The 21,418-nt window shown below is 45.2% G+C and overlaps 4 protein-coding genes across 4 annotated transcripts; all 4 read right to left on the reverse strand.

Moving 5' to 3' along the window:
• Positions 1-71: 71 nt before the first annotated feature.
• LOC136445225 (mucin-22-like) lies at positions 72-21,362 on the reverse strand. Its single transcript, XM_066443095.1, has 9 exons — positions 21,030-21,362; positions 20,594-20,818; positions 20,164-20,388; positions 19,734-19,958; positions 19,256-19,477; positions 18,743-19,069; positions 18,106-18,348; positions 17,459-17,749; positions 72-394 (listed from the first exon to the last, which is right to left on the reverse strand). The coding sequence occupies exons 1-9, from the start codon at positions 21,298-21,300 to the stop codon at positions 72-74; spliced, it is 2,352 nt and encodes a 783-aa protein (XP_066299192.1). The 5' UTR covers positions 21,301-21,362.
• On the reverse strand, positions 1,403-5,136 carry LOC136444999 (mucin-22-like). Its single transcript, XM_066442830.1, has 2 exons — positions 2,298-5,136; positions 1,403-1,539 (listed from the first exon to the last, which is right to left on the reverse strand). Exons 1-2 carry the CDS (start codon positions 4,969-4,971, stop codon positions 1,403-1,405), a joined length of 2,811 nt encoding a protein of 936 aa, XP_066298927.1. The 5' UTR covers positions 4,972-5,136.
• Positions 5,153-9,780, reverse strand: LOC136445000 (mucin-2-like). Its single transcript, XM_066442831.1, has 2 exons — positions 5,481-9,780; positions 5,153-5,187 (listed from the first exon to the last, which is right to left on the reverse strand). Exons 1-2 carry the CDS (start codon positions 9,778-9,780, stop codon positions 5,153-5,155), a joined length of 4,335 nt encoding a protein of 1,444 aa, XP_066298928.1.
• Positions 9,920-17,207, reverse strand: LOC136445001 (mucin-2-like). The gene is made up of 3 exons (XM_066442832.1): positions 12,868-17,207; positions 10,261-12,723; positions 9,920-10,171 (listed from the first exon to the last, which is right to left on the reverse strand). Exons 1-3 carry the CDS (start codon positions 16,816-16,818, stop codon positions 9,920-9,922), a joined length of 6,666 nt encoding a protein of 2,221 aa, XP_066298929.1. The 5' UTR covers positions 16,819-17,207.
• Positions 21,363-21,418: the final 56 nt, after the last annotated feature.

The raw sequence follows: 21,418 nt of genomic DNA on the forward strand, positions 1-21,418 counted from the left end.
ACATACAAACGCTACCCAAAAACATAACCTTCTCGGCGAAAGTAATAATGGTTGTTTATATAATGCTAACTCTAACCTTCTGTTGTCGGCTGCATTGTTGAAGGAAGAGTTGTTCCTTTTACTGTAGTGGTTGGACGTGTATCTACACCGGTGTGTGAGGACGTTGGTTCCACGACCGTAGAAGCGTCAATGGTCGTCGCTGTACTTGGCTGTCCTGTTGTGCTCAGGGTTGTTGTTATCTGTGTCGATTTGTCTCCTGTTGTGTGCAGTGGTGTTGAAGCTTCTGCAGTTGAAGTTTCAGTCTGTACGGTGGTTGGCGGCTGTGTTGTAGAGACTGGTGTCGAGGTTGCTTGAGATATTGTTTTTGCTGTAGTCAGCGCTGTCGTGTCATCACCTGTAGTTGACGAATAACGTTAAGTTGTAGTCAGGGGAGTAGATTAGATTTTGCGGAATGTTGCGGAATAGGGGTGTCATGCATGCGGAACACTAAAGACATAAGTCCAGATCCTAATTACTCTGTCGTGACATCGCCTGTTGATGAATAACGATAAGTTACATGAATAGCTGTAGTCGTGGCGGAAGTTGTAAGTTTTTCTGTCCTTGTAAAGTTTGCTTACCCATTGTCTCTGATGTTGTGGTAAGCTGTGTAGATCTGTCAGCAGTCGTTTGCTCTTCAGTCGTCGGTTGGACTGCTGTGCTTGCTGAGGTAGCCAAAGGTTCCACAGTTGTGAATGAGGAAGTCGACATTGTTGTGGAAGTTGATTCGAGTGTTGGTGAAAGTGAACTAGCTAGAAATGTGGTAGATTCTTCCTTGGATTCGAGAGTTGGCGAAAGTGTACTTGCTAGAATTGTGGTAGATTCTTCCTTGGTCATTACTGGCGTTTGCCCGTTTGTAATTGTGGCTGAACTTGTAGGTTTTTCTGTCGTTGTAAGGTGTTGAGTTTTCTCATCTGTTGTAGCTAATATTGAAGTAAGCTGTGTAGAGCTTTCAACAGTGAATTGCTCTTCAGTCGTCGGCTGGACTACTGTGCTTGCTGAGGTAGCCAAAGGTTCCACAGTTGTAAATGAGGGAGTGGTGGAAGTGGATTCGAGTGTTGGTGAAAGTGTACTTGCTAGAATTGTGGTAGATTCTTCCTTGGATTCGAGTGTTGGCGAAAGTGTACTTGCTAGAATTGTGGTAGATTCTTGCTTGGATTCGAATGTTGGCGAAAGTGTACTTGCTAGAATTGTGGTAGATTCTTCCTTGGTCATTACTGGCATTTCCCCGTCTGTACTTAAAAGTACAGCTGTAATTGTTGCTGAACTTGTAGCTTTTTCTGTCGTTGTAAGGTGTTGAGTTCTCTCATTTGTTGTAGCTAATGTTGTAGTAAGCTGTGTAGAGCTTTCAACGGTGGATTGCTCTTCAGTCGTCGGCTGGACTACTGTGCTCGCTGAGGTAGCCAAAGGTTCCACAGTTGTGAATGAGGAAGTCGACATTGTTGTGGAAGTTGATTCGAGTGTTGGTGAAAGTGAACTTGCTAGAAATGTGGTAGATTCTTGCTTGGATTCGAGTGTTGGCGAAAGTGTACTTGCTAGAATTGTGGTAGATTCTTCCTTGGTCATTACTGGCGTATCCCCGTCTGTAATTGTGACTGAACTTGTAGGTTTTTCTGTCGTTGTAAGGTGTTGAGTTTTCTCATCTGTTGTAGCTAATGTTGTAGTAAGCTGTGTAGATCTTTCAACAGTCGTTTGCTCTTCAGTCGTCGGCTGCACTGATGTGCTCGCTGAGGTAGCCAAAGGTTCAACAGTTGTGAATGAGGAAGTCGACATTGTTGTGGAAGTTGATTGGAGTGTTGGTGAAAGTGAACTTGCTAGAAATGTGGTAGATTCTTGCTTGGATTCGAGTGTTGGCGAAAGTGTACTTGCTAGAATTGTGGTAGATTCTTCCTTGGTCATTACTGGCGTATCCCCGTCTGTAATTGTGGCTGAACTTGTAGCTTTTTCTGTCGTTGTAAGGTGTTGAGTTTTCTCATCTGTTGTAGCTAATATTGTAGTAAGCTGTGTAGAGCTTTCAACAGTGGATTGCTCTTCAGTCGTAGGCTGGACTGCTGTGTTTGCTGAGGTAGCCAAAGGTTCCACAGTTGTAAATGAGGGAGTGGTGGAAGTGGATTCGAGTGTTGGCGAAAGTGTACTTGCTAGAAATGTGGTAGATTCTTCCTTGGTCATTACTGGCGTTTCCCCGTCTGTACTTAAATGCACAGCTGTAATTGTGGCTGAACTTGTAAGTATTTCTGTCGTTGTAAGGTGTTGATTTTTGCCATCTGTTGTAGCTAATGCTGTAGTAAGCTGTGTAGAGCTTTCAACAGTGGATTGCTCTTCAGTCGTCGGCTGGACTACTGTGCTTGCTGAGGTAGGCAAAGGTTCCACAGTTGTAAATGAGGGAGTGGTGGAAGTTGATTCGAGTGTTGGCGAAAGTGAACTTGCTAGAAATGTGGTAGATTCTTCCTTGGTCATTACTGGCGTTTGCCCGTCTGTAATTGTGTCTGAACTTGTAGGTTTTTCTGTCGTTGTAAGGTGTTGAGTTTTCTCATCTGTTGTAGCTAATATTGAAGTAAGCTGTGTAGAGCTTTCAACAGTGGATTGCTCTTCAGTCGTCGGCTGGAGTACTGTGCTTGCTGTGGTAGCCGAAGGTTCCACAGTTGTAAACGAGGGAGTCGAAACGTCCGTAGTTTCCTCGTCGGTGGTTGAATGTAGGGTTGTAGTCATTGATGCACTTGTGGGTTGTTTTGTCGTTGTTAGGCGTGTGGCTCCCTCTTCTGTTGTTATTGATGTTGTAGCTTGCACTGAACTTGCCGGAAATGTGGTCGGTTCTCCACTAGTCACCTCTGTCGTTTGCTCGACTGTAGATAGATGTAGGGTCGTAGCCGTTGCTGCATTTGTAAGTTGTTCTGTCGTTGTGAGGCGTGTGGTTTCCTCATCTGTTGTTACTGATGCTGTAGTTTGCACTGAACTTGCCGGAAATGTGGTCGGTTCTCCACTAGTCACGTCCGTAGTATCCATGTCTGTACTTAAATGTAGAGCTGTAGTCGCGAAAGTACTTGTAATTTTTTCTGTCGTTGTAAGGTGTTGAGTTTTCTCATCTGTTGTAGCTAATGTTGTAGTAAGCCGCGTAGAGCTTTCAACAGTGGATTGCTCTTCAGTCGTCGGCTGGACTGCTGTGTTTGCTGAGGTATCCAAAGGTTCCACAGTTGTAAATAAGGGAGTGGTGGAAGTGGATTCGAGTGTTGGCGAAAGTGTACTTGCTAGAAATGTGGTAGATTCTTGCATGGATTCGAGTGTTGGCGAAAGTGTACTTGCTAGAATTGTGGTAGATTCTTCCTTGGTCATTAAGGGCGTTTCCCCGTCTGTACTTAAATGTACAGCTGTGATGGTGGCTGAACTTGTAGGTGTTTCTGTCGTTGTAAGCTGTTGAGTTTTGTCATCTGTTGTAGCTAATGTTGTAGTAATCCGTGTAGAGCTTTCAACAGTGGATTGCTCTTCAGTCGTCGGCAGGACTGCTGTGCTTGCTGAGGTAGCCAAAGGTTCCACAGTTGTAAATGAGGGAGTGGTGGAAGTGGATTCGAGTGTTGGCGAAAGGGAACTTGCTAGAAATGTGGCAGATTCTTGCTCTATCATTACTGTCGTTTCCCCGTATGTAGTTGAATGTTGAATTCCCTCATCTGTTGTTGCTAATATTGAAGTTAGCTGTGTTGTTCTTTCATCAGTTGTTACTGGTAATGCAGTTGTGCTTGGAGATGTAGTTGCAGCTTGCACTGTTGTCAATTGTCTGGTTGTTGATGACATTGTTGATAACATCTCCGTAGTTGCTTCGGTGGGCATCTCTGTAGTTTGTTGAAGTGTTGTAGCTAATCCTGTTGTCACCTGAGTAAGTTCGACTGCAGTTGTTCTATACGTTGTTTTATCCATAGTGCTCGTTCTAGTTGTAGGAGTGGTCGATGTGGTACTTTCGGGAAATGTGGTCGGTATTTCCGTAGACATCTCCGTAGTTGCTTCGGTGGGCATCTCTGTAGTTTGTTGAAGTGTTGTAGCTAATCCTGTTGTCACCTGAGTAAGTTCGACTGCAGTTGTTCTATACGTTGTTTTATCCATAGTGCTCGTTCTTGTTGTAGGTGTGGTATGCCCTGCAGTGGCCAATGTGGTACTTTCCGGAAATGTGGTCGGTATTTCCGTAGACATCTCCGCCGTTGCTTCGGTTGTCATCGCTGTACTTGGTTGGATTGTTGTGAGTAAAGTTGCTGTCAACTGAGTCGATTGGTCTCCAGTTGTTTTATACGTTGTTGTCGATGTATCCGTGGTGCTCGTTCTTTTTGTAGGAGTGGTGTGCTGTGAAGTCGTCAAAGTAGTACTTTCCGAGAAGATAGTCGGTATTTCTGTAGACATCGTCGATTCTTCAGTGGCCATCGCAGTACTGGGTTGGCTTGTCGTGGCTAAAGTTGCTATTACCTGAGTAGATTGGTCTGCAGTTGATGTATAGGTTGTTGGTGGTTTGTATGTGGTGCTCTTTCTTGTTGTATGAGTATTATAATCTGCAGTCGTCAATGTAGTACTTTCGGGAAATGTGGTCGGTATTTCTGTAGACATCTCTGTCGTTGCTTCTGTGGCCATCGCTGTACGGTCTCCAGTCGTTTTATATGTTGCTGTCGGTGTATCCGTTGTGCTCGTTCTTTTTGTAGGAGTTGTGCGCTCTGCAGTCGTCAAAGTAGTACTTTCCGAGAAGGCAGTCGGTATTTCTGAAGACATCGCCGTCGATTCTTCAGTGGCCATTGCAGTACTTGGTTGGCTTGTCGTGGCTGCCTCGGTGGACACTACCGTACTTGGCTGGTTGGTTGTGGCTAAGGTTGTTGTCACCTGAGTAGATTGATCTACAGTTGTTTGCCCCTCTGTCGTAGATGTGGTACTTTCCAGAGACCTGGTGGATGTTCCTGTGGTCATCTCCGTAGTTGCATCAGTGGACACTACCGTACTTGGCTGATTTATTGTGGCTAATGTTGATGTCACCCGGGTAGATTGATCTACAGGTGTTTGCTCCTCTGTCGTAGATGTAGTGCTTTCCAGAGACCTGGTTGATTTTTCAGTGCTTATCTCCGTAGTTGCCTCGGTGGTGGATATCGTACTAGGGTGGCTTGTTGCAGCTAATGTTGTTGTCACCTGTGTGGTTTCATCCGAAGTTGGTTGTTCTGTTGTCGTTGACGGAACAGTTGAGGTTAAGAAAGTAGTGGTACCATCTGTTGTATATATTGTTGATGGTTTTGTAGTGGTGTAGGCAGTACTGAACAATACATTTGTGCTGTGCTTCGTTGTAAGAGATCCTTCTGTGCTGGTCTGCACCGTTGTCTTATCAGGGACTGTGGTCTCTTTAAGAGTAGATGTCAGGGTGCTTGGCTCCATTGTGGCTGGCACTGTTTGAAATGTGGTTCGCTGTGTAGTTATGCGTACGGTACTTGGTTGCGAGGTGGTCTGTGACTTTAGAGTTGTAGACGCCATAGTGGAGGCCAATGGTGTAGATGTTGTTGTCGGAAATGTGCTACCAGATGTTTCTTTGTGTGTTGTCTGCGATGTTGTGGTCAGATGAGTTGGCTTTCCTGTAGTAGTTTGTTCTTGAGTCGTCGATGTAGTAATTTCCGGAAATGTGGTAATTTCCGTACTCACTCCGGTGGACGACACCGTACTTGGCTGATTTGTTGTGGCTAAGGTTGTTGTCAGTTGGGTAGATTGATCCATCGTTGTTTGCTCCCCTGGGGTCGATGTAGTACTTTCCAGACACCTGGTGGATGTTCCTGTGGTCATCTCGGTAGTTGCCTCGGTGAACCAGACCGTACTAGGCAGTTCTGTTTTGGCTAAGGTTGTTGTTACCTGAGTAGATTGATCTACAGTTGTTTGCTCCTCTGTCGTAGATACGGTACTTTCAAGAGATCTGGTGGATTTTCCTGAGCTCATCTCCGTCCTTGCATCAGTGGACACTACCGTACTTGGCTGATTTGTTGTGGCTAAGGTTGTTGTCACCTGGGTAGATAGATCTATCGTTGTTTGTTCTGCTGTCGTCGATGTAGTAGTTTCCAGAGACCTGATCGATGATCCTGTGGTCATCTCTGTACTTCCCTCGGTAGACCACACCGTACTTGGCTGGCTGGTTGTGGTCAAGGCTGTTTTTGCCTGAGTAGATATATCTATCGTTGTTTGCTCCGCTGTCGTAGATATAGTTCTTTCCAGAGACCTGGTCGATGTTTCTGTGGACATCTCCGTAGTTGCCTCAGTTGTCGACAATGTACTGGGGTGGCTTGTTGCAGCTAATGTTGTCGTCACCAGGGTGGATGCATCTGCAGTTGTTTGTTCTGCTGTCGTTGGCGGCGCAGCTGAGGTTAAGAAAGTCGTGGTACGCGCAGGTGTATATATTGTTGACGGTTTTTCAGTGGTGTAGGTGGTACTAGCCAATACCGCGGTGCTCTGCTTTGTTGTAGGAGATCCTTCTGTGCTGGTCTGCACCGTTGTCTCGTCAAGGACTGTCGTCTCTTTAAGAGTAGATGTCAGCGTACTTTGCTCCATTGTTGCTGGCACTGTTTGAAATCTGGTTCGCTGTGCAGTTTTGGGCACGGTACTTACTTGCGAGGTGGTTTGTGACTTTAGAGTGGGAGACGCCATAGTGGAGGCCAATGGTGTAGATGTTATTGTCGAAAATGTGCTACTAGATGAAGTCGTAAGGCTTGTTGTTTCTTTGTGTGTTGTCTGCGATGTTGTGGTCAAATGAGTTGGATTTCCTGTAGTAGTTTGTTTTAGAGTCGTCCATGTAGTAGTTTCCGGAAATGTCGTCAGTTCCGTAGTTTTTCCGGTGGACGACACCGTACTTGGCTGATTTGTTGGAGCTAAGGTTGTTCTTACATGACTAGATTGATCGACAGTTGTTGGCTCCGCTTGGGTCGATGTGGTACTTTCCAGAGACCTTGTGGAGGTTCCTGTGGTTATCTCGGTTGTTGCATCGGTGAACCACACCGTACTTGGCAGTTCTGTTTTGGATAAGGTTGTTGTCACCTGAGTAGATTGATCTATAGTTGTTTTGTCCCTTGTCGTTGATATAGTACTTTCCAGAGATCTGGTGGATGTTCCTGTGGCCATCTCCGTAGTTGCTTCAGTAGACACTGCGGTACTTGGCTGGTTGGTTGTGGCTAAGGTTGTTGTCACTTGAATAGATTGATCTACAGTGGTTTTCCCCTCTGTCGTAGATGTAGTACTTTCCAGAGACCTGGTCGATGTTTCTGTGGTCATGTCCGTAGTTGCTTTGGTAGACCACACCGTACTTGGCTGGTTTATTGTGGCTAAGGTCGTTGTCACTTGAGTAGATTGATCTACAGAAATCGACGTAGTACTTTCCAGAGACCTGGTCGATGTTCCTGTGGTCTTCTTCGTTGTTGCTTCGGTGTTGGACAGTGTACTGGGGTGGCTTGTAGCAGCTATTGTTGTCGTCACCTGGGTGGCTTCGTCTGTAGTTGTTTGCACCGTTGTCGTTGACGGAACAGTTGAGGTTGAGAAAGTGGTGGTACCATCTGTGGTATGTATTGTTGACGGGTTTTCAGTGGTGTAGGCGGTACTTGGCGATACCGTAGTGCTCTGCTTTGTTGTAGGAGATTCTTTTGTGCTGGTCTGCACCGTTGTCCCATCAGGCGCTGTGGTCCTTTCAAGAGTAGATGTCAGCGTACTCTGCTCCATTGTTGCTGGCACTGTTTGAAATGTGGTTCGCTGTTCAGTTTTCGGCACGGTACTTGCTTGCGACGTGGTTAGTGACTTTAGAGTGGTAGCCGCCATAGTGGAGGCCAATGGTGTAGATGTTATTGTCGAAAATGTGCTACTAGATGAAGTTGTAAGGCTTGTTGATTCTTTGTGTGTCGTCTGCGATGTTGTCAGATGAGTTGCCTTTCCTGTAGTAGTTTGTTCTCGAGTCGTCGATGTAGTCGTTTCCGGAAATGTGGTCATTTCCGTAGTTTCTCCGGTGGACGACGCCGTACTTGGCTGATTTGTCGTAGCTAAAGTTGTTGTCACCTGGGTAGATTGATCCATCGTTGTTTGCTCCGCTGGGGTCGATGTAGTGCTTTCCAGAGACCTGATGGATGTTCCTGTGGTCATCTCTGTAGTTGCATCAGTGAGCCACACCGTACTTGCCAGTTCGGTTTTGGATAAGGTTGTTGCCACCTGAGTAGATTGATCTACAGTTGTTTGCTCCTTTGTCGTAGATACGGTACTTTCAAGAGATCTGGTGGATGTTCCTGAGGTCATCTCCGTAGTTGCATCAGTGGACACTACCTTACTTGGCTGATTTGTTGTGCCTAAGGTTGTTGTCACCTGAGTAGATTGATCTACAGTTGTTTGCTCCTCTGTCGTAGATGCAGTGCTTTCCAGAGACCTGGTTGATTTTTCAGCGCTTATCTCCGTAGTTTTCCCGGTGGTGGAAAATGTACTAGGGTGGCTTGTTGCAGGTAATGTTGTTGTCACCTGTGTGGATTCATCCGTAGTTGGTTGCTCTGTTGTCGTTGACGGAGCAGTTGAGGTTAAGAAAGTAGTGGTACTCTCTGTTCTGTATATTGTTGACGGGTTTTCAGTGGTATAGGCGGTACTTGGCAATACCGTAGTGCTCTGCTTTGTTGTAGGAGATCCTTTTGTGCTGGTCTGCACCGTTGTCTCATTAGGCACTGTGGTCTCTTTAAGAGTAGATGTCAGCGTACTTTGCTCCATTGTTGCTGGCACTGTTTGAAATGTGGTTCGCTGTTCAGTTTTCGGCACGGTACTTGCTTGCGAGGTGGTTTGTGACTTTAGAGTGGTAGCCGCCATAGTGGAGGCCAATGGTGTAGATGTTATTGTCGAAAATGTGCTACTAGATGAAGTTGTAAGGCTTGTTGATTCTTTGTGTGTCGTCTGCGATGTTGTCAGATGAGTTGGCTTTCCTGTAGTAGTTTGTTCTCGAGTCGTCGATGTAGTAGTTTCCGGAAATGTGGTCATTTCCGTAGTTTCTCCGGTGGACCACGCCGTACTTGGCTGATTTGTCGTAGCTAAGGTTGTTGTCACCTGGGTAGATTGATCCATCGTTGTTTGCTCCGCTGGGGTCGATGTGGTACTTTCCAGAGACCTTCTGGATGTTCCTGTGGTCATCTCGGTAGTTGCATCAGTGAACCAAGCGGTACTTGGCAGTTCTGTTTTGGCTAAGGTTGTTGTCACCTGAGTAGATTGATCTACAGTTGTTTGCTCCTCTGTCGTAGACACGGTACTTTCATGAGACCTAGTCGATGTTCCTGAGATCATCTCCGTAGTTGCATCAGTGGACACTACCTTACTTGGCTGATTTGTTGTGCCTAAGGTTGTTGTCACCTGAGTAGATTGATCTACAGTTGTTTTCCCCTCTGTCGTAGATGCAGTGCTTTCCAGAGACCTGGTTGATTTTTCAGTGCTTATCTCCGTAGTTGCCTCGGTGGTGGACAATGTACTAGGGTGGCTTGTTGCAGGTAATGTTGTTGTCACCTGCGTGGATTCATCTGTAGTTGGTTGCTCTGTTGTCGTTAATGGAACAGTTGAGGTGGATTGGGTAGTGGCACTCTTTGTTGTATATATTGTTGACGGTTTTTCAGTGGTATAGGCGGTACTAGCCAATACCGGGGTGCTCTGCTTTGATGTAGCAGATCCTTCTGTGCTGGTCTGTACCGTTGTATCGTCAAGGGCTGTTGTCTCTTTAAGAGTAGATGTCAGCGTACTTTGCTCCATTGTTGCTGGCACTGTTTGAAATGTGGTTCGCTGTTCAGTTTTGGGCACGGTACTTACTTGCGAGGTGGTTTGTGACTTTAGAGTGGTAGCCGCCATAGTGGAGGCCAATGGTGTAGATGTTATTGTCTGAAATGTGCTACTAGATGAAGTGGTAAGGCTTGTTGATTCTTTGTGTGTCGTCTGCGATGTTGTCAGATGAGTTGGCTTTTCTGTAGTAGTTTGTTCTCGAGTCGTCGATGTAGTCGTTTCCGGAAATGTGGTCATTTCCGTAGTTTCTCCGGTGGACGACACCGTACTTGGCTGATTTGTCGTAGCTAAGGTTGTTGTCACCTGGGTAGATTGATCCATCGTTGTTTGCTCCGCTGGGGTCGATGTAGTACGTTCCAGAGACCTGGTGGATGTTCCTGTGGTCATCTCGGTAGTTGCATCAGTGAACCACACCGTACTTGACAGTTCTGTTTTGGATAAGGTTGTTGTCACCTGAGTAGATTGATCTACTGTTGTTTTCCCCTCTGTCGTAGATGTAGTAATTTCCAGAGACCTGGTGGATGTCCCTGTGGTCATCTCCGTAGTTTCTTCAGTAGACACTACGGTACTTGGCTGGTTGGATGTGGCTAAGGTTGTTGTCACCTGAGTGGATTGATCTACAGTTGTTTTCCCCTCTGTCGTAGATGTAGTACTTTCTAGAGACCTTATCGATGTTCCTGTGGTCATCTCCGAAGTTGCTTCGGTGGTCGACAATGTACTGGGGTGGGTTGTTGCAGCTAATGTTGTCGTCACCTGGGTGGCTTCATCTGTAGTTGGTTGCTCCGTTGTCGTTGACGGAACAGTTGAGGTTGAGAAAGTAGTGGTACCATCTGCGGTATATATTGTTGACGGGTTTTCAGTAGTGTAAGCGGTACTTGGCAATACCGTAGTGCTCTGCTTTGTAGTAGGAGATCCTTTTGTGCTGGTCTGAACCGTTGTCTCATCAGGCGCTGTGGTCTCTTTAAGAGTCGATGTCAGCGTACTTTGCTCCATTGTAGCCGGCACTGTTTGAAATGTGGTTCGCTGTTCAGTTTTCGGCACGGTTCTTAGTTGGGAGGTAGTTTGTGACTTTAGAGTTGTAGACGCCATAGAGGAGGCCAATGGTGTAAGTACTGTTGTCTGAAATGTGCTACTAGATGAAGTTGGAAGGCTTGTTGATTCTTTGTGTGTCGTCTGCAATGTTGTCAGATGAGTTGGCTTTTCTGTAGCAGTTTGTTCTCGAGTCGTCGATGTAGTAGTTTCCGGAAATGTGGTCATTTCCGTAGTTTTTCCGATGGACGACATCGTACTAGGCTGGCTTGTTGTAGCTGAAGTTGTTGTCTCCAGAGTAGATTGATCTATCGTTGTTTGCTCCGCTGGGGTCGATGTAGTACTTTCCAGAGACCATGTGGATGTTCCTGTGGTCATCTTGGTAGTTGCATTGGTGAACAAGACTGTACTTGGTAGTTCGGTTTTGGATAAGGTTGTTGTCACCTGAGTAGATTGATCTACAGTTGTTTTCCCCTCTGTCGTCGATGTAGTACTTTCCAGAGACATGGTCGATGTTCCTTTGGTCATCCTTGTAGATGCCTCGGTAGACACTACGGTACTTGGCTTGTTGGTTGTGGTTAAGGTTGTTGTCGCCTGAGTAGATTGATCTACAGTGGTTTGCTTTGCTGAAATCGATGTAGTACTTTCCAGAGACCTGGTCGATGTTTCTGTGGTTATCTCCGTAGTTGCTTCGGTGGTGGACAATGTAATGGGGTGGGTTGTTGCAGCTAATGTTGTCGTCACTAGTGTAGATTCATCTGTAGTTGGTTGCCCCGTTGTCGTTGACGGAACAGTTGAGGTTAAGAAAGTAGTGGTACCACCTGTTGTATATATTGTTGAAGGTTTTGTAGTGGTGTAGGCGGTACTTAACAATACATTTGTGCTCTGCTTTGTTGTAAGAGATCCTTCTGTGCTGGTCTGCACCGTTGTCTCATCAGGGACTGTGGTCTGTTTAAGAGAAGACGTCAGCTTACTTTGCTCCATTGTCGCCGGCACTGTTCGGAATGTGGTTCGTTGAGTAGTTGTGGGTACGGTGCTTGCTTGCGAGGTGGTTTGTGACTTTAGAGTGGTAGACGCCAAAGTTGAGGCAGATGGTGTAAGTACTGTTGTCGGAAATGTGCTACTAGATGAAGTTGTAAGGCTTGTTGTTCCTTCGTGTGTTGTCTGCGATGTTGTGGTCAGATGAGTTGGCTTTCCTGTTGTAGTTTGTTCTCGAGTCGTCGATGTAGTGGTTTCCGGAAATGTGGTCATTTCCATAGTTTCTCCGGTGGACGACACCGTACTTGTTGTGGCTAAGGTTGTTGTCACCTGGGTAGATTGATCTATCGTTGTTTGCTCCGCTGGGGTCGATGTAGTACTTTCCAGAGACCTGGTGGATATGCCTGTGGTCATCTTGGTAGTTGCATCAGTGAGCCACACCGTACTTGGGAGTTCTGTTTTGGATGAGGTTGTTGTAACCTGAGTAGATTGATCTACAGTTGTTTGCCCCTCTGTCGTAGATACGGTACTTTCAAGAGACCTGGTCGATGCTCCTGTGGTCATCTCCGTAGTTGCTTCAGTAGACACTATGGTACTTGGCTGGTTGGTTGTGGCTAAGGTTGTTGTCACCTGAGTAGATTGATCCACAGTGGTTTGTTCTTCTGAAATCGATGTAGTACTTTCCAGAGACCTGGTCGGTGATCCTGTGGACATCTCAGTAGTTGCCTCGGTGGTGGACAATGTACTGGGGTGACTTGTTGTCGTCACCTGTGTTGTTTCATCCGTAGTTGGTTGCTCCGTTGTCGTTGACGGAGCAGTTGAGGTTGAGAAAGTAGTGGTACCATCTGTAGTATATATTGTTGACGGGTTTTCAGTGGTGTAGGCGGTACTTGGCAGTACCGTAGTGCTCTGCCTTGTAGTAGATCCTTTTGTGCTGGTCTGAACCGTTGTTTCATCGGGCGCTGTGGTCTCTTTGAGAGTAGATGTCAGCGTACTTGGCTCCATTGTTGCTGGCACTGTTTGAAATGTGGTTCGCTGTTCAGTTTTCGGCACGGTACTTGCTTGCGAGGTGGTTGGTGACTTTAGAGTGGTAGATGCCAGAGTGGAGGCCAATGGTGTAGATGTTATAGTCGGAAATGTGCTACTAGATGAAGTTGTAAGGCCAGTTGTTTCTTCGTGTGCTGTCTGCGATGTTGTGGTCAGATGAGTTGGCTTTTCTGCAGTAGTTTGTTCTCGAGTAGTCGATGTAGTGAATTCCGGAAATGTGGTCATTTCCGTAGTCACTCCGGTGGACGACACCGTACTTGGTTGATTTGTCGTAGCTGAAGTTGTTGTCTCCTGAGTAGATTGATCTGTCGTTGTTTGCTCCGCTGGGGTCGATGTAGTACTTTCCAGAGACATGGTGGATGTTCCTGTGGTCATCTCGGTAGTTGCGTCGGTGAACCACACCGTACTTGGCAGTTCTGTTTTGGCTAAGGTTGTTGTCACCTGAGTATATTGATCTACAGTTGTTTTCCCCTCTGTCGTAGATGTAGTACTTTCCAGGGGCCTGGTGGATGTTCCTGTGGTCATCTCCGTAGTTGTTTCAGTAGACACTACAGAACTTGGTTGGTTGGTTGTGGCTAAGGTTGTTGTCACCTGAGTAGATTGATCTACAGTTGTTTTCACCTCTGTCGTAGATGTAGTACTTTTCAGAGGCCTGGTGGATGTTGCTGTGGTCATCTCCGTAGTTGCCTCGGTGGTTGACAATGTACTAGGGTGGCTTGTAGCAGCTAATGTTGTCGTCACCTGGGTGGCTTCATCTGTAGTTGGTTGCTCCGTTGTCGTTGACGGAGCAGTTGAGGTTGAGAAAGTAGTGGTACCATCTGTAGTATATATTGTTGATGGGTTTTCAGTGGTGTAGGCGGTACTTGGTAATACCGTAGTGTTCTGCTTTGTTGTAAGAGGTCCTCTTGTGCTGGTCTGCACCGTTGTCTCATCAGGCGCTGTGGTCTCTTTAAGAGTAGATGTCAGCGTACTTTGCTCCATTGTAGCTGGCACTGTTCGAAATGTGGTTCGCTGTTCAGTTTTCGGCACGGCACTTGCTTGCGAGGTGGTTTGTGACTTTAGAGTGGTAGACGCAAATGGTGTAAGTACTGTTGTCTGAAATGTGCTACTAGATGAAGTTGTAAGGCTTGTTGTTTCTTTGTGTGTTGTCTGCGATGTTGTGGTCAAATGAGTTGGCTTTTCTGTAGTAGTTTGTTCTCGAGTCGTCGTTGTAGTAGTTTCCGGAAATGTGGTCATTTCCGTAGTTTCTCCGGTGGAAGACATCGTACTAGGCTGGCTTGTTGTAGCTGAAGTTGTTGTCACCTGAGTAGATTGATCTATAGTTGTTTGCTCCACTGGGGTCGATGTAGTGCTTTCCAGAGACCTTGTGGATTTTCCTGTGGTTATCTCGGTTGTTGCATCGGTGAACCACACCGTACTTGGCGGTTCTGTTTTGGATAAGGTTGTTGTCACCTGAGTGGATTGATCTATAGTTGTTTTGTCCCTTGTCGTTGATATAGTACTTTCCAGAGATATGGTGGATGTTCCTGTGGCCATCTCCGTAGTTGCTTCAGTAGACACAACGGTACTTGGCTGGTTGGTTGTGGCTAAGGTTGTTGTCACTTGAATAGATTGATCTACAGTGGTTTTCCCCTCTGTCGTAGATGTAGTACTTTCCAGAGACCTGGTCGATGTTCCTGTGGTCATCTCCGTAGTTGCTTCAGTAGACACTACAGAAATTGGCTGGTTGGTTGTGGCTAAGGTTGTTGTCACCTGAGTAGATTGATCTACAGTTGTTTTCCCCTCTGTCGTAGATGTAGTACTTTCCAGAGACCTGGTGGATGTTCCTGTGGTCTTCTTCGTTGTTGCCTCGGTGGTGGACAATGTACTAGGGTGGCTTGTAGCAGCTAATGTTGTCGTCACCTGGGTGGCTTCGTCTGTAGTTGGTTGCTCCGTTGTCGTTGACGGAACAGTTGAGGTTGAGAAAGTAGTGGTACCATCTGCGGTATATATTGTTGACGGGTTTTCAGCGGTGTAGGGGGTACTTGGCAATACCGTAGTGCTCTGCTTTGTTGTAGGAGATCCTTTTGGGCTGGTCTGCACCGTTGTATCATCAGGCGCTGTGGTCTCTTTAAGAGTAGATGTCAGCGTACTTGGCTCCATTGTTGCTGGCACTGTTTGAAATGTGGTTCGCTGTTCAGTTTTCGGCACGGTACTTACTTGCGAGGTGGTTTGTGACTTTAGAGTGGTAACCGCCATAGTGGAGGCCAATGGTGTAGATGTTATTGTCGAAAATATGCTACTAGATGAAGCTGTAAGGCTTGTTGTTTCTTTGTGTGTTGTCTGCGATGTTGTGGTCAGATGAGTTGGCTTTCCTGTAGTAGTATGTTCTCGAGTCGTCGATGTAGTAGTTTCCGGAAATGTGGTCATTTCCGTAGTTTTTCCGGTGGACGACACCGTACTTGGCTGATATGTTGGAGCTAAGGTTGCTGTCACCTGGGTAGATTGATCTATCGTTGTTTGCTCCGCTCTGGTCGATGTAGTACTTTCCAGAGACCTTGTGGATGTTACTGTGGTCATCTCGGTAGTTTCATCAGTGAACCAAGCCGTACTTGGCAGTTCTGTTTTGGATAAGGTTGTTGTCACCTGAGTAGATTGATCTACAATGGTTTGCTCTGCTGAAATCGATGTAGTAATTTCCATTGACCTGGTCGATGATCCTGTGGTCTCCTTCGTTGTTGCTTCGGTGGTGGACAGTGTACTGGGGTGAGTTGTTGCAGCTAATGTTGTCGTCACCAGTGTGGATTCTTCTGTAGTAGGTTGCTCCGCTGTCGTTGACGGAACAGTCGGGGTTACAAACGTAGTGGTACTCTCTGTTGTGTATACTGTTGACGGCTTTTCAGTAGTGTAGGCGGTGCTTAACAATGCGTCTGTTGTCTGCTTTGTTGTAGGAGAACCAACTGTGCTGGTCTGTACCGTTATCTCGTCAATGACTGTCGTCTCTTTGAGAGTAGATGTCAGCGTACTTGGCTCCATTGTAGCTGGCACTGTAAGGAATGTGGTTCGCTGTGCAGTTCTCGGGACGGTATTTACCTGGGATGTGCTTTGTGTCTCGGGCGTTGTAGACCCAAAAGAGGAGAATACGGTTGTTGATGTAGTTGTTTTCATTGGAGATGTGCTGCCGAATGAAGTGGTACTGTCCGTGGTTTCTCCGAGTGTTGTGGGGGAGGTTGTGGTCAGCTGAGTAGATTTGACTGCAGTCGTCGATGTAGTTCTTTCCAGAAATGTGGTCATATCCGTAGCTTCTTGGGTGGTTGTGACTCTACTTGGCCGACTTGTTCTGGCTAAGGTTGTTTTATCCTGTGTCGTCGATGTCGTACTTTCCAGAGACCTGGTCGATGTTTCCGTGGTCATATCCGTAGTTGCCCCGGTAGACCACACCGTACTTGGCTGGTTTGTTGTCGCTATGGTTGTTGTCACCTGGGTAGATTGGTCTACAGTGGTTTGATCCTCTATCGTCGATACAGTACTTTCCTGAGACGTGGTCGATGTTCCTGTGGTCATCTTGGTAGGTGCTTCAGTGAACCACACCGTACTTGGCAGTTCTGTTTTGGATAAGGTTGTTGTCACCAGGGCGGATTGGTCTACAGTGGTTTGCTCCTCGGTCGTCGATACAGTACTTTGATGAGACGTGGTGGATGAGCCTGTGGGCATCTCTGTCGTTACTTTGGTGGTCAACAGTGTACTGGGATGGCTTGTTGTGGCTAATGTTGTTGTCATCCATGTAGTTTCGTCTGAAGCTGTTCGTTTCGATGTCGTCGCCGGGAGAGTGGAGGAGTGGAAAGTAGTCGTGTGGACTGTTGACGATTCTTCAGTGGTGCTCTGCCTTGGTGTGGGTGATTTTTCTGTGCTGGTCTGCACCGTTGTCTCCTCAGGGACGGTCGTGTCAAAAGTAGATGGCAGGGTGCTTTCCTCCATTGTTGCCGGCACTGTTTGAAATGTGGTTCGTTGCTCAGTTTTCGGGACTGTACTTGCTTGCGCGGTGGTTTGTGTCTCAAGCGTGTTGGCTTTTGTCTCAAGCGTGGTGGTTTGTGTCTCAAGCGTGGTGGTTTGTGTCTCAAGCGTTGTTGTCGCCAGAGAGGAGACCTCGCGTGTTGTGGCAGAAATGGAGGTCAGTGGCGTGGATTTTTCCACAGTTGTCTGTCCCACAGTCTTTGTTGGTACGGTTGAAGTTAGGAATGTAGATGTAGGCACTGTTGTGTGAGTTATTGGCGGACTATGTGTAGTGTATGAAGTCGGTAGCAAAGTCGATGTTTGTCTTGTCGATGATAGTTGAGTCGATGATGTCCAGATTTCTGACGAGAGGACATAATAATGCAATTTATGTTCATGTCTGGTTTTCGTTATTGTTTTCATGTCAAGTGACAAAACGACAAAAATAAGTGGAAGAAAGATAGAAACTGTGATATCTGACGTTTTGCTGTTTTTGTTACCTGTATGCACCTACCTCGAAGTCGAAGAATAAAATGTAAACATTTTTTTCAACCAATAACTTGCACATGCACATGCGGAGGATTACAATGAATGAATATAACATATATATAATGCTATCTCTAACCTTCTGTTGTCGGCTGCATTGTTGATGGAAGGGTTGTCCCTTTGATTGTAGTGGTTGGACGTGTATTCAAACCGGTTTGTGAGGACGTTGGTTCTACGACCGTAGATGCTTCGATGGTCGTCGCTGTACTTGGTTGCCTTGTTGTGTCTCCTCTTGTTGTGTGCAGTGGTGTTGAAGCTTCTGCAGTTGGAGTTTCAGTCTGTACGGTGGTTGGCGGCTGTGTTGAAGAGACTGGTGTCGAGGTTGCTTGGGATGTTGTTTCTGCTGCAGTCAGCGCTGTCGTGTCATCACCTGTAGTTGATGGATAAGTTTAAGTTGTAGTCATGAGAGTAAATTAGATTTCAGTGTTGCGGTAGTAGGGTCTTATGCATATAGAATACCATCTGTTTAAAAAGAGTTAAAAATAGTTTATTTGTACTTATACTCTCGCTCTGTCTTGAATACCTAACGTTGAACCCTATTTTGCACTCCCGTTTTTAAATACGCTGCTCTTATAACTTTAGATGGTTGAGGAGATGTTACTAGATTTTACCCCCTTGATGTACTTTAATATCGTTGTAAAGTCTGACACCAATTCAGTCAGTTGACTGCCATTGTCAGTTTAAGTAAACCATCCATCAATACTAAAGACATAAGATCTTAATTACTTTCTGTTGTGGGCTGCATCGTTGAAGGAGGGGTTGTTATCCCGGACTCAGTGCTTAGTATTGTAGACATCGGGCGTGTAGTTTCACTTCCCCTGGAGACTGTAGATGCTACCGTTGTGGCACCCTCGATAGTCGTCGGCGTATATGTACTGGGCTCGCTCATTGTGGTTAAGGTTGTGGTTAGCTGCGTAGACTTGTCTGAAGTCGTTTGCTCCTCTATCGTCGATAATTCTGTGGAAGATTCTGTGGAATGTAACGATGTACATGTATATGTTGTTGAGAAGTGGACTGAACCCCTGAATATATGTGTATATATATATATATATATATATATATATATATATATATATATATATATATATATATATATATATATATATATATATATATATATATATATATATATATATGTTGTTGAGAGACTTTCAGTGGTGTACATAGTAGTGTGCACTATGGTAACTTAAACAGAGTGTTAAAGACGTTATGTTTGATGTGACTTAATAAAAACAAAACGTCACCCCACTTCCTTGAACATGAGCAAGGTTATAGACTTAGAGGTTAATACATACTGTTTTGTTTCTTTTAGAAAATGACATTTTGTTGTGTGGAAGAAAAAATGTATGTTTTTAAGCATTACCTTCTGTCGTTTGCAGTATTGTTGAAGGAAACGTTGTTAAAGCCGATTCTGTGCTTTTGAGGGTCGTTGTTGCTGCTGTCGTTGTTGCTTCAATCGTCTCCGTTGTACTGGGTCGGCTTGTTGTTGCTAGGGTTGATGTCAGATGTGTTGACTTCTCTACAGTTGTTTGGTCCGCAGTCGTTGTTGGTATTATTATTGTTGAAACTTGTTCTGTAGTTAAAGATGATGATGTTGACGCCTGTACGGTTGATAATGGCCGCGATGACGAAGCTGATGATGAAGTTGCTTGGAACGTTGTTTTTTCTCTCATAGCTGTCGTTTTATCAACTGTAGATTGTAGTTTAATTGCAATGAAACATCAGGTTGGCAATTGATAAACAAAATGTTAGAAACGCACTTGAAGAACTTCGCAAAGCTTTCTTATCATGGAAATAACAGAATTAGAAAGAGTGCCATATATTTCCTGGTGAAAGGCTGAAGATTTTAGACTAAATCTTTTCGTCTATTTCTTACCTTCGGTTGTTGGTTGCATTGTTGAAGGATTGGTTGTCAACTCCAGTTCTGTGCTTTGCATTGTAGTCATGGTGTGTGTCGTTTTAGCTGTTTTGGAGGACGTTGGTGCTTCTGTAGTTGCCTCGAAGGTCGTCGTTGTACTGGGTTGCTGTGTTGTAGCTTGGGTTGTGGTGAGATGCGTAGATCCGTGTGAAGTTGTTTGCTCCGCTGTCGTTGTTGATACTGTAGAGGAGGTAGTATGAGCTGTTGCTAATGATGTCAACGGTTTTTCACTGATTTCTGTTGCTGTATGCTTATGCTTATAATGGCAAATGTAAAGTTTTCACGTGGCAAGGGCATATATAGTTTACATTTGCATCTCTTAGTCGAAAAACAGGACCAATGGTAAAGTTTTTCAAAGGTACAGAAAATTGTTTTCTAGAGATTGACATAGGCTTACTATCATGAGGAAGACCAAATACATATTTCAAAGTCTAACCTTCTGTTGTTGGCTTCATCGTTGAAGGAGCGGTTGTTATTTCTGATTCTGTGCTTTGTATAGAAGTCGTTGCCCGTGTAGTTGCACTGGCTTCTGAAGACGTTTGTGCTGTTTTTGTAGTTCCTTCGATGGTTGTCAATACACTAGGCTGGCTTGTTGTGTCTACGGTTGTAATGAGATGCGTAGATTCGTGTGAAGTTGTTTTCTCCGTTGTCGTTGTTGGTACTGTTGAGAAGGTTGTGGTATGCACTGCTGTTAATGTTGTTCACGACTTATATAGTAATATCTGTAGCTGTATGCTTATGTTTATAATAACAAAAGGTGACGTTTCCCTGTGAGGAGGGCATAGATAATTTATCATGCATCTCAAAGTCGAAGAACGGCAAATATATATCATGGGGAAGACGAAATACATAAGTGCAAGTCTAACCTTCTGTTGTTGGCTTCATCGTTGAATAGGCTGTTGTGATCTCCAATTCGGTGCTTTGTATTGTAGGCGTTGCCAGTGTAGTTGCACTGGCTTCTGAAGACGTTTGTGCTGTTTTTGTAGTTCCTTCAATGGTTGTCAATACACTAGGATGGCTTGTTGTGTCTGTGGTTGTGGGGAGATGCGTAGATTCGTGAGAAGTTGTTTCCTCCGCTGTCGTTGTTGGTACTGTTGAGAAGGTTGTGGTATGCACTGCTGTTAATGTTGTTGACGGCTTATATAGTGATATCTGTAGCTGTATGCTTATGTTTATAATGGCAAAATGTGACGTTTGTCTGTGAGATGGGCATAAATAATGTATCATGCATCTCAAAGTCGAAGAACGGCAAAGATATATCATGGGGAAGACGAAATACATAAATGCAAGTCTAACCTTCTGTTGTTGGCTTCATCGTTGAAGGAGCGGTTGTTATTTCCGATTCTGTGCTTTGTATTATAGTCGTTGCCAGTGTAGTTGCACTGGCTTCTGAAGAAGTTTGTGCTGTTTTTGTGGTTCCTTCGATGGTTGTCAATACACTAGGCTGGCTTGTTGTGTCTAAGGTTGTAGTGAGATGCGTAGATTCGTGAGAAGTTGTTTTCTCCGCTGTCGTTGTTGGTTCTGTAGAGGAGGTATTGGAAGCGCTATTGCAATGTTGTTGACGGCTTATATAATGGTATACTTATGTTTATAATAGCAAAAGGTGGCGTTTGCCTGTAAGGAGGCCATATATAATTTCCGTACCTTTTGTATCTGGAAGAACGGGACCAAGGTCCAATGTTTTCAAAGATATATCATGAGAAAGACGAAATAAAAAGGTTGCAAGTCTAACCTTCTGTTGTTGGCTTCATCGTTGAATAGGATGTTGTGATCTCCCATTCTGTGCGTTGTATTGTAGTCGTTGCCCCTTTAGTTTTACTGGGTTCTGAAGACGTTTGTGCTGTGGCAGTAGTTTCTTCGATGGTTGTCAACAGACTGGGCTGGCCTGTTGTGTGTATGGTTGTGGTGAGATGCGTAGATTTGCTTGCAGTTGTTTGGTCTGTAACCGTTGATGTGATCATCGTTGAACCTTGTTCAGTAGTGAAAGATGATGATGTTGGCATCTGTACGGAGGATGATGGTTGCGTTGATGCAGTTGATGCTGAAGTCTCTTGGAATGTTCTTTCATCACCTGTAATTAATGATTGGGTTGTAGTCAGAACAACGTAGGTGGAAATTTGT

Source organism: Branchiostoma lanceolatum, chromosome 11 (assembly GCF_035083965.1).
Source record: "Branchiostoma lanceolatum isolate klBraLanc5 chromosome 11, klBraLanc5.hap2, whole genome shotgun sequence".
Lineage (NCBI taxonomy): Eukaryota > Metazoa > Chordata > Leptocardii > Amphioxiformes > Branchiostomatidae > Branchiostoma > Branchiostoma lanceolatum.